Below are 12,846 nucleotides of genomic sequence, written 5' to 3' on the forward strand. Positions count from 1 at the left end.
GTCAAATTTATTTTCTTCTTACTGAATCCGGCCCCAACTATTAATAAACTGGATAAATTGCAGGAAGAAACCAATTTATTTTTTTGACATTAATTCTTTTCTATGTATTTTTGAGATATGAATAAAAAATATTATATTACTTCTAAAATATAAGATTAGGCTTACCTAAGTATGCGAAGCATGCCTAGTACAATCATTGTTTACCGTAAAGTTTCTCACAAATTTCACATTGAGATTTAGCATAATGCTAAATCTATAGTAGCATAAATTAGTTAAAAAATAATAATTATAATGTAATATTACAACTGCTAACATTTACAGGAACCAAACAGCAACAGTAATAATTGAAGAACATAATAAAGAAGCCGTAATAAGAGAGGAAGTCCGACAAGAATGTTCCCTATCCCCGTTACTTTTTAATCTTTACATAGAACTAGCAGTTAATGATGTTAAAGAACAATTTAGATTCGGAGTAACAGTACAAGGTGAAAAAATAAAGATGCTACGATTTGCTGATGATATAGTAATTCTAGCCGAGAGTAAAAAGGATTTAGAAGAAACAATGAACGGCATGGATGAAGTCCTACTGAAGAACTACCGCATGAAAATAAACAATAACAAAACAAAAGTAATGAAATGTAGTAGAAATAACAAAGATGAACCACTGAATGTGAAAGTAGGAGGAAAAAAGATTATGGAGGTAGAAGAATTTTGTTATTTGGGAAGTAGAATTACTAAAGATGGACGAAGCAGGAGCGATATAAAATGCCGAATAGCACAGGTGAAACGAGCCTTCAGTAAGAAATATAATTTGTTTACATCAAAAATTAATTTAAATATCAGGAAAAGATTTTTGAAAGTATATGTTTGGAGTGTCGCTTTATATGGAAGTGAAACTTGGACATTCGGAATATCTGAAAAGAAAAGATTAGAAGCTTTTGAAATGTGGTGCTATAGGAAAATGTTAAAAATCAGATGGGTTGATAAAGTGACAAATGAAGAAGTTTTGCGGCAAATTGATGAAGAAAGAAGCATTTGGAAAAATATAGCTAAAAAAAGAGACAGACTTATATGCCACATATTAAGGCATCCTGGAATAGTCGGTTTAATATCGGAGGGACAAGTAGAAGGAAAAAATTGTGTAGGCAGGCAACGTTTGGAAAATGTGAAACAAATTGTTAGGGATTTAGGATGTAGGGGTATACTGAAATGAAAAGACTAGCACTAGACACTAGATAGGGAATCTTGGAGAGCTGCATCAAACCAGTCAAATGACTGAAGACAAAAAAAAAAGAACGTTACTAGTAAAATATTTTCAAAGTTGTATGGTAGAGAGTAAGTCTCTTTTTTCAAATGGCCTGTTGTTAGTTGATGATATTTTTCCCCGAAAATCCATTTATCCTATAACGTGATATCTGATTAGTGTGTAAATATATATTACTAAAGCTTTACTTACAATTCTCTATAACCCCTAAAACGACCAATTTTCAATTTTAGTAATCAACTTTAATAATTTTTAATTAGTATGTATATTAAACGTAAATATCATTGCAGAAGTAACATAATAAGTAGCATTTTTATTAATCGACTAATACTATTTTCTTCCTATAAATTTAATATGAATCCCAACATCATATGTGTTTGGTCTATATTTACATCATGATGCCATTTTTTGGGAGAGACAGTGTAATTTTGCAACTTTTTTTGCAGATATTATTCTTCTTAGATCGTTAACAAATGTGCTTAAGAAAATCAGGAACTTAATTAGGCGAAACCTCGAGATACTGAGGATGACCTTGCTCTTCAGCCTCACCCTCCTTGACGTTTGAAGTTGAAAATTAAATTGCAACAACGCCCCATATATAGAAGTAATCTGACCAAGTTTGGTCAAAATCGGTTCAGTTATTCTGGAGATATAAAGTGATTTAGAGACCAACACCGAACACATACACAATAATATATGAACACCAATATTGGAAAAATTTCCATTCGGTTTTTTAAGTTCCTAAGTGTCAAAACGTCTAGATCCGGTGAAAACCGCATATGCCCAAATTTGACCGATTGCAATACCTTATTTTAGACGGACTATCTAGACGAGAAAGTAAAATTAAATATATAGTTAACGGAAGACTATTTTTGAAGTTAAATTCACTAAAGTAAGAATAAAAATCCCTTTCGGCACGCCGGAAGGCGGAGGTAGATTTCACCGGTGTTAAGTAGAGGATAAAAATGATTTCCACCACAAAGTTAAGAAAAACTCCAAATTTACTCAATACGACAATAGTTGCATGTGAAAAAAAATTTCACATGTTTAGAATACGACAAGCCCCATCTTCTTACAATTCCAGCAACATTTTGGTCACCCCTTGCCGTAACGGTTGGTCATACCAAAAATTGTTTCAGACAAACGTTTTAGGTAATGTTTAGAGAACTAACGACCACTTTAAACTGATTCGACACTGTGCCTATTAAGTGAGGTATGATTTTTTTTTGTCTTCAAAACCCCAATTTTTTCCTCCCCCTGGGGCAATGACTGGTGATATCAAAATACTTTACTTAGATAAGTTTTAGGCTCTTATCCAAAGAATAGTAAGAACTTTAAACGAGTTCATATTTTACTTAATAAGAAAGTAACAGCGATATTTTGTTTTTTCGAAAAAGCCTCCCAGTCAGATTTTTCCCATTAACAAACTCCACCGAGATTTTGGGTTGTTATATTTTAGGTATCAATTTGAAAGTGACTGGCGCAAAATTACGGCAGTTATCGTTTGCACAAGAAGTGAAATATATATAAATGTATAGATAAATTTTAAACTGACGGTGGTTTTGGGGTCTGACGCGAAGATATGTCAAAATTTTCTGGAGGTCGATCATGGTACTCATTACAATAGGTAGCTTTCTTATGAAATCTACGTAAAATCAAGTGGAACTACTGTACAAGAAGCGTGTTTAATTTACTCTACTGTCTTACAAGAGCTGTAAGTTCACTGTATATTCCGTAAAATTTTAACTCTTCTAGTCACGCTACACTTTGATAAATGAATTTTAAACTTCATAATAGTAAATCGTACATAATCTTTGTTTTATTTTCCAGTCACTTTTCTGCCAACCTACAAAATTTTATTTCATTAATAAAATGATGAAACAATGTTTCTGTGTGTAGTAGTGGTTGCTTTTTTTTATTTTAACAAATGCTCATATTTTTTTATACTTATTAAAATAATAATTCTGGATTATAACTACTAATAGAAAAACGTCTAATAACTGAAATTTCATTTACTCAATAAATGCCCAAGAATGATAAAAACAATGAAGACGATCTCCGTGGCGGAGTGGTAGTGTCTCAGCCTTAAATCTGGAGGTCCTAGTTCGAATCCTGATCAAGCATGACATATTTCATACGCTACAAATTTCCATTCTTTTAGGGTAAAATGTCCAAAACCAGTCGATGCCGAAATCTCAAAAAAAAAAAATGAAAATGTTTACGTATAGTAATTTTTTTTTTTTTTTTTGTTAACACATACATTTTAATATAAAATTTTACTTATTTTTAAAAAGTATTTTCAAATATTTATTAAGGACATCTCTCCGTAAAATTTCTCCTAGATTCTTCTGACATAAACCCAGAAACTTCTTGAAAAAGATATTAAAAATTAAACTTTTTAGTATAAATTTTCGTTGATAAATAATACATTCACAATAATAAGTGAATTTAATTGAACGATTAAATTACAAACTGAAATTTATGAATGTTAATGGAACTCCCTTTATTCAGAACTGCTGAATTTATTTCCTTTTTTATACTGTATATGATGTATTGCCCTCATTTTTAACCTTTATAACTATCTATTATTTTAATTTTTAATATTATATATATATATATATATATATATTACCCCGAGACAAAAAAATTATTAAAACAAAAAAATATCCTAAATACGTAAAAAGTAATAATATAAATTGAGTAAAAGAACTATTACATACAAAAACGTTCATATAAAACGTAAAACCTTTTTTTGAAATGGATAAAAGATACAAAAATACAAAAACAGCGCTCGTATTCCTTATTGGCAGTTGCATTAAAAAAGTTTGTTATATCTCTTTGTTTCAGTTTTGATAACCGTGCTCTGGCCGCTTTATTTTTCCAATTTCTATTTACAAAACGTCCATTGATGTCGAATTGAAGTGTAATTCAATGTATTTACGAGCAAAAACGAGCATTCGTTTTGTATCCGAATGTGTTATCTTTTCAGCGCTGATATCTTCATCTTCTTCAGATTCCTGTTCAATTATTGACCATTCAAGTTTTTCCAATCATAACCACCTCCAACCAGCCATTCTTCTACATCTTTGAGCTCTACCTCATTTTCCAGGTTCTTTAGATCGTTTAAAATTGTACCTGAACTATTATCAGTGTACAGAATGTTTGTTATACGAAAATACATAAAGCTGCCGGTATAATGATTAGTGAGTGATTTTCTCAGCGCGATAATTCTCCATCCAATCCAGACAATTGAATATACCACAGGAGCCTACTATATATATATATATATATATATGCCTCCTCGGCATATTCAACCATCTGGTCAATGAATCATCGTGCTGAGGACATCAATTACTTCTCGAAACTTTCGTATTTAATCGAAATATAAAATTTACTAAAAATCTGTTATAAAATCACACTTAAATTCCCTTTAAGAATATAATATGAAAAAAAATCACTACAGCGCTTTTTGGACATTAACAGGAAATTTTGTAAAAATTAATTTTCATCAAATTACCAAATAACACAGCTATTGATGAAGTGATGTTTTATACATACGGTTTGACTTTTGATAGGCCGTTGTTAAGGGTTTTCTTAAACTCTTTTTAGAGTAATTTTATTTCTTTATATTTATAAATAATATATAAAAAATAAAATAAAATAATAATATAAAAAATTATATTATATATGTTTTAACCGAATAAGGAGTCAACAAGTTTCTAGTAAATATCTAATACTTTTTAACTCTCTTCCTCAGAAAAAAAAAATAGCTGGTAATTCTACATCAGATTGTTTGCTTTAAGTAAAAATAAATAAAGCTATACAAAGAGAATTACTAATGCATACTCACGCGTTATCTCAATTACGTGTGATTATTCAAGTACAAACTCATGCAAACACTCATGCAAGCAAACTCATGCAAAGTGTACTTGTGTGAGTACACGAGTAGACTTTCTTCCTTATATAATATGTTTTCCAGAAAGCTAAGTGTATTTTACACAAATAACTTTTTCTTTTTCTTACAGTTACAATATTTAATTTTGTTAAATAATTTGATTATATTTTATTCATTTAATTAGAAAATGAGAGAAAAACCACTACAATCAAATAATGAACAGAAAATAATTTTTTTTAAACTCAAAAATTCTATTTTTAATCTAAAGATTTATTATTTTTATGTTATACTAGCATCTCTGTCGCGCTTCGCCCGCGCTATATTGTTACTTGCGTTTCGCTTCGCAGTCAGGGATGTTGAGCCGGTCAGAGCTCGCTTCGCTTGTCCTTCCGGTCTAACCAGGAGTTCTACCCCCTGGATCCTCCTGTGTTCATTAAATTCATGCTTATGAAAATAATAATAGTAAATAAAAATTAAAATCTGTTTACTTTACAAAAACGATCGATGTATTGCAATTTCTTCAAAGAAACAGTTTGGTCATTACAGGATCCACTAATTGGATTTTAAATTTTCCGTCACGGCTTCGTTGGCGAAATACATAATCAGAATTAAAAAACATAAATTATCATCATAATGCTACCAAATCCCATAAAGATTGATTCAATAGCTGTAGCATAAAACCGCAAAAATCTAAAATGTAAAGAAAAAAAAATTATGTTTCTTTACCCCTAATATTAAAATTCAAAAAACCCGGAAATGGTGTTTAGGTATTTATTTAAAGAGTATTTGTAAGTCTAAGTAGAGTAAATATCTCGTTTAATATAGTCGGAAATGGGAAAAATTTGCAGTCATTGTTCGAAAGTTTTTACCTTTCTTCACCCTTTTCAAGTTTAAATTTAAAACAAATCAAGAAATTAGTTTTCAAATACTCATATGAAGATTACACATACCATAAATAATTTCATTGTTACTTCATTTTAACCCTTTATACTCGGAATTTAAAATAATTCGTTCTTAGTGAGCGGTAAGAATACGTGTATACAAATTTTCACCAATTTATCTTCAGTAGTTCTTACTAGGCATTGATTATGAATCAGTCACGACATGTTCTGTTATATACATTGATAATATATTTTATTCTATTGTATTTAAAGAATTTATTAAAGTGGCATGACTATTTTTTATTTTTAGATATTTTTTAAAAATATTTTGAACTTAACGTATTTGGCCGGATTTTTAATGTTACAAACTTTTTTCTAATTCAAACCTATTTGATAATTAATTTCAGCAATACAAATTGAGCCGTCATCTACTAATTTTCAAAACAAATGTCACAATATCTGGTGTCGACTTCATATTGGAACTAACTTATTAACATGAAAAGTCCATTGACAATTTGGCTAAAAATTAACTGATAAATATATTTTTCTCTAATCTGAGTTAACTATCTTACTATTTGAAGAAAAATGTTTTGTTTTTTTTCACAAAATTAAAATTTTGGAAAACTGTAAGTTTTTTTACTGAAACATACTCGTATATATAGTGTAAGTATGAAAAAATCGAAGTTTGATTAAAGATTAGGAGGAACCAAGAATTTTTTTTAACGAAAGGCTGAAACGCAATCTTTTCACCACGGAGACCTGCATTTGATTATAACTTTAAATTGGCTTTGAGTTTAACAGTAAAAATCAAAATTAACGATTGGTTTAATTAATTTAAATGATAAAACTATAAAGTAAAACAAAATCGGTAACAGATAATTTAATAAAAAAAGCTGGCAAAGTATTTCATGACTTGAACGTGTCATATAATATCTTGCACATCTTTTTCATTCCAAAATCTTTTCAATTCAATCATAAAGTCTTATTTCTTTTTTCTTAATGATAACTAAAAGAAGATTTAAGCATTAAAATTTCCAAATTAAATAAGAAAATTTTTAATTCTGGGGCTCCCTTACTCTGTGAGGACATTTAGTAAAAGTCATTTTGTAAAGAAGTGATTCTTAACAAAAAAAAAATAACTTTAAAAAAGAGCTGCATAAAAATATTGAAAAAATTAGAGTATAATTTTTGAGATAGTAATGAGAAAAATTATTTTGGGTCCGGGGTATATTATAGAGGCCAAAACTACTTAAATTCTAATTGCCTTTGAAGTGACAAAGAAAAATGAAAAGTTAATTTTTTTATAATAAAAATAAAGAATTTTAACCAAAAAAAGACCGGAATATTATATTTTTTTATATGGTGAATAAATTTTAAGAAAATATTTTCTAAAAATATTCATTTATAGGTTAAGGTTAAAAAATTTGCTTAAGTGGAGATTTCTCTAAATCTAACACCTCCTTCAATAAAGGCTAAAATAGGGAAAATGCATTAATGTTTAAATTCCTTATGAAAACACAAAAAAAGGAAGTTTTAATAAAATAATCTGTAAATTTAAATATATAAAAGTGTTCAAAACATAACACATTTTGTTTCTAGTAAGATTTTTTAAATAATTATGAAATAGCTGGAATATTTTTTTTAATTTTTATAAATATGTATTTTTTTAAAAATATATATTTTTGAACTACCTATAACTTCAAGTTAAAGCCTTTAAGTTTTATTGTTATTAAGATAATGATTATTATTATATATTCTGCTAAGAACACTATGATTTCTAAGTTGAGTACTGTGTACCTTTCTTAGCTTCATTCTTTTATTAACCTCGTATGTTGACGCTTTTCGAAATAACTCCATTGTCAAAGCTTATTGTACTGGTACTTTTAAATTTCTGTTAGTCTTTATATAACGTTTAGTCAACGCCCTTACCTTTATTTGACGTCATCCCTTATCTAACCTCCTTGATTATTTGTTATTAACAATTATATTTATTTATTAATTTTATTTATCTATTTCCTGTTTTCAGTAAACTAAGGTTCTTTAGAAGGATATCCACTTGATTTTGATCTGTTCATTTATGATAGTTTTATTGTTATTTTTTAATTTGAAGATTTCTAAGTTTTTAAAAATGTTTATTCTTCTTCTTTAATACAGTTGTGCATTAATTTCATTGATTCTTCTATTTTCATAGAGGTACGTGTCATTAGGCACGTTTCAAGGCGTACTGGGGATCTGGTAAATTCATTTGTTACTACCTTCTTTCTTTTTCCTGTTTAGCATCCGGTAACTACCGTTTAGATAATTCTTCAGAGGATGAATGAGGATGACATGTATGAGTGTAAATGAAGTGTAGTCTTGTACATTCTCAGTTCGACCATTCCTGAGATGTGTGGTTAATTGAAACCCAACCACCAAAGAACACCGGTATCCACGATCTAGTATTCAAATCCATGTAAAAATAACTGGCTTTAGTAGGACTTGAACGCTTGAACTCTCGGCTTCCAAATCAGCTGATTTGGGAAGACGCGTTCATCACTAGACCAACCCGGTGGGTTTCATTTGTTAGTACTAATTTTATTTTGAAGACAATTTTTTAATGAAAGAATCCTGTGACCGTTGTCTAAGTAACTCTTCCTTTATCTTCATCTACTAATTTTATCCCTTCTCGAATTAGGCTGATTATTAAATCAGTTTTAATTTAATTCCAAGATTTCTTGTTTTTTGTAGTTTTACATTCAAATCTCCTCACTCGTTACTTCTAGATGATCCTTCCATGTTAGCCTATATGGTTTATAGAACAGCTCTTAGGGAGTTCATTTGGGCTGATTCTATTAATTTTTATTTCACTACGTCAATACCAGGCCTCTGATCCATGCATTAACGTAGGGTCAGTCTAAATATTGTTCAACTTTTTCCGTATTCTTTCTGTCCTTCTTCATTAACAACCTTTTACTTGTTCCACATACATTCTAGAATCAAGCAACCTTCTTTAAAGCGTCAATCTCTCTGTCAACACTTACTTCACAACTAAGGTAAGTAAATTACTTGACACTTGGCTTTTATCGTCCTAAATTTTCTTAGACCGTACAACAATATTTTCGTCATTAAAAGTCAAAATCTTTGTCTTAGTTATGGATACTATCAAGTTGACACCTTTGTACAATAACGAAAGTGTATGTGTATATATATAAAATAATAACAAAACTCTATTCTTTGGATAGACAAATACAAAAAACTAAAAAAGTTAGAAAATTATCCAAATTAATAGAAAATTTTCTAATGCAGTTCATTAGGTCAACAACCAAACAAACAAAACAAGAAAAACAAAAGCAGAAAACCTCGACGTTTCGTCCAAGATGTAGGACTTTATCAAGACAAACCACAAATGACAAAAAACAACCAGCAAACACCTATAAACCCCCCACCACCTAATCTAATAAAACAAAAAGCCCCACTTCTATAAATGTAATCACTTTCACAGATACTCCCACTACCCATTCCAAAGAAAACAATAAGTTACAACCCAAACAAAACATACTAATCCTAAATCAAAAAACCATAACTACACAAAATAAAACTAAATCCAACAAATAACCAATAATACACAACCCATTTTAATCTATTAATTTAAAATACATTAGCAAATATAATATTAAATCAAATATGTCCATTCTATTATTTATAGAATTTATATCCTTTTTAATGTGGACCATCTCCAATATATTTGTTTTTTTACGGAATTAGGTTCCCTTTCTAAAATTTTAACTTTATCAAGATCAAATTTATGTTTGTTAGCTTTTTCATGCTTATTCAATGCAGTATTTATACATTTTTCCTATATTTATATGCCTCAATTCATTTTTTTAAATATTCATGCTGAACAACATTTTTTTTAACATGCTGAACAACCACTACACGGTATACGGTTACGCGGGTACGCAGGGTATACGGGTACACAGTTTCTATAATTGCATAAGAAAATTTTCTATTAATTTGGATAATTTTCTAGCTTATTTAGTATATATATATACATGTGTGTGTGTGTGTGTGTGTGTGTGTGTGTGTAAAATTTTGTTAGGATCTTTTGGCCAACTCTCCTTTTTCCTTAATTAAATTTTTTTTAATGAAATTATAGTCCGTCGTTGAACGGCTGGTCAACATGGCAACATTTTTCGCTTTAATTATTTATTAAGAATTTTTTACTAATTAAACAGCAGACTGACGTCTTTATAACTGGAACAACTTCCCTGTCTCGTTTTTAAATGTTGAATTAATCGCATTATCTACAATCAGTAACAGTTTGAAGATTCCTCCCACAAAGGTTAATAAATTTATAAAAACTCCGTTTTAACTGAAGCCTGTTTATTTCAACAGTTTCGTATTAATCCCATCTCGATGTGGAAATTTCCTTCACGTTAATCATTTGAAGAGGTAATAATGATAATATTACCTCTGTAAATACTCAACTATCATTTTATACCTTAATATTCATTTTTATAAAATTTCATTTATAAAAAAATATAAAATAATCAACTCTTGACAAAGTTTTTCTTAAATAGGTAGTGTGAAAATGACTGTGTTAACTTTTGTTGTTTAGAAATAACTTAATTTATTAGCAAAAATAAATACAATTTTAAAAATTTGATAAAGCTATAATTTTTTTTTTTCAGGATTTCGATGAATATACAGAGATGTCTGCTTCGCTGCCAGTGACGTTATCAGCTCTTGGTTGGCAAAAGTTCGATTTAACGGTAACTGTTAGAAGCTGGTATAGTTCCGGTTTAAGGGATCGCCTAAGACTCTTGGTCGATTGCAGCGGCTGCAATAAAATGGTCGATGCCGTATTGTTTCAGGAATCGGATTCCGAACGGCCATTTTTAGTAGTATATACAGAGCCGGCTGTAACTAGAAGAATAAGACGACGCGCCCTTGAATGTACAGGAGGAGTAAAGCAATGCTGTAAACAACGTTTCTTTGTCAGCTTTAAACAACTCGGCTGGGAAGACTGGATCATCGCTCCGACCGGTTATTTCGCCAACTACTGCAAGGGTGACTGCGGTACACATCGAACTCCAGACACCTACCTCAACTATTACACTCACGTCATAGAGGAATACCGTAAGATGGATCGCTTATCAGGAATGCAGCCTTGTTGTGCGCCTCTTAAATTTTCTTCTATGTCACTTATTTATTTCGGTCCTGACAGCAACATCATTAAGAGGGACTTACCAAAGATGGTGGTAGACGAGTGTGGCTGCCCGTGAATCCTTCTTTATGACTGAATACTGCTGTCCCCGAATGGATGGCATCGGCGATACGTATGATATATTTCAAATTTGTTTTATAAAAAGTATTACATTTTAATATTACACATTTTTTATATAAAAGATATGTAACTAACAGAAAAAAATATTTGATATATATCTTAAACATAGTGGTTACATCATCAATAGTATTATAAATATTGAAAATAGGAACGCGAGCGCCCACACACACACACACACACACACACACACATATATATATATATATATATATATATATATATATATATATATATATATATACACATACAAATCTATAAATAGGCCTATATTAATTCAGACACACACTTAAGTATTATACCTTCACTATTTCAAATGAGTATTACTAACCTATAAAGTTTCTTTTTATAAGTCGGAAGTACATATAAAAGAAATTTTTTGTTACTCTGAAGTTATACAAAAAGATTCTTTTTTTTTAATAATTGAATGTAATATAAACTGCTTTTTGCAAATCAATACAATATTTTTTTTTTTTAAAGAATGGATAAATAAGACTTTTCTCCTTTTGTTATATTAAACTAGAGAAGTTAACCAAGTTGGTTAACAACTTACTTATAGAAGAATGAATTTTCTAATTTAAAAAAATAATTTCCTAAAATTTAATTTCTTATTAATTACTTATTTTATTTCAGCAACAGATTTATTATTGTTTGATCTGAATATAAATCACCAAAATTTGTTTGGAAATTATGTAATAGGTATAATTATGTATATTTTATAATATGTTATTATAAATTATATGATAATCAAAACTTCAAAAAAAAATTTAAATAGTTTGGTCAATTTTATATTAAATGAATCAGTTAGAAAGGTTATTCCTTTATATCTACTTAAACAAATTTTTCGTTTCTTTTTCATCAGCAATTTTACAAAGGTGATTTTTTTTTACAATTTCATCAGGTGATATTTTGATGAAATTTAATTTTAAGAAGTCAAAAATATAATAATTAAGCACTATGGTAATATAATATTCAAATGTGTCCTCTTCATTTAATTTGTTATAGACAGATATTTATATTGCTTTATATATATATAAATACTTTTTTTAACATGTTATAATATTTATTCAAAATTAATATGTGTTCCTGTCATTTATTTACTTTATTGACTGCATTTTTTCAAAAGTAAAATTTTTTGACCAAGCTAGATTTCAAGACCATTCTTGTAATCTCTAAAACCATTAAATTAGTGGCTATCTGATACCAGATAATTAAATATTGAGTGATATTATAATAATAATAATAATAATAATAATAATAATAACCATTAAGTCCATAACAATAGAATATAGATATCATTTGGGAATTAACTATTGTTAAAAAAAAATTTATAAATGTATGTGTACGTGTACACAAAAAGATTTTAGGAAAAATTATGAAATGGTTTTCAAATTGTTATAACAAGTATATTCATATACATTTACACAGACACACACAGTCACACTCATACACAAAACAATAATAAATAAATAGAAAGTTATAA

At 28.9% G+C, this 12,846-nt stretch overlaps 1 protein-coding gene across 2 annotated transcripts in view; it reads left to right on the forward strand.

Annotated features, from left to right (window-relative positions):
* The window catches only part of Actbeta (inhibin subunit beta), a 445,919-nt gene extending 434,327 nt beyond the window's left edge, over nucleotides 1-11,592 (forward strand). Inside the window, exon 4 of one of the 2 annotated variants that reach the window (XM_075355003.1) lies at nucleotides 10,711-11,592. In XM_075355003.1, the coding sequence (XP_075211118.1) occupies nucleotides 10,711-11,304 (594 nt within the window). In that variant the 3' untranslated portion in view covers nucleotides 11,305-11,592. The remainder of the gene's footprint in view (nucleotides 1-10,710) is intronic. The other variant, XM_075355004.1, reaches the window with a different exon arrangement.
* Nucleotides 11,593-12,846: the final 1,254 nt, after the last annotated feature.

This window comes from Lycorma delicatula, chromosome 1, assembly GCF_047948215.1.
Source record: "Lycorma delicatula isolate Av1 chromosome 1, ASM4794821v1, whole genome shotgun sequence".
Taxonomy (NCBI): Eukaryota; Metazoa; Arthropoda; class Insecta; order Hemiptera; family Fulgoridae; genus Lycorma; species Lycorma delicatula.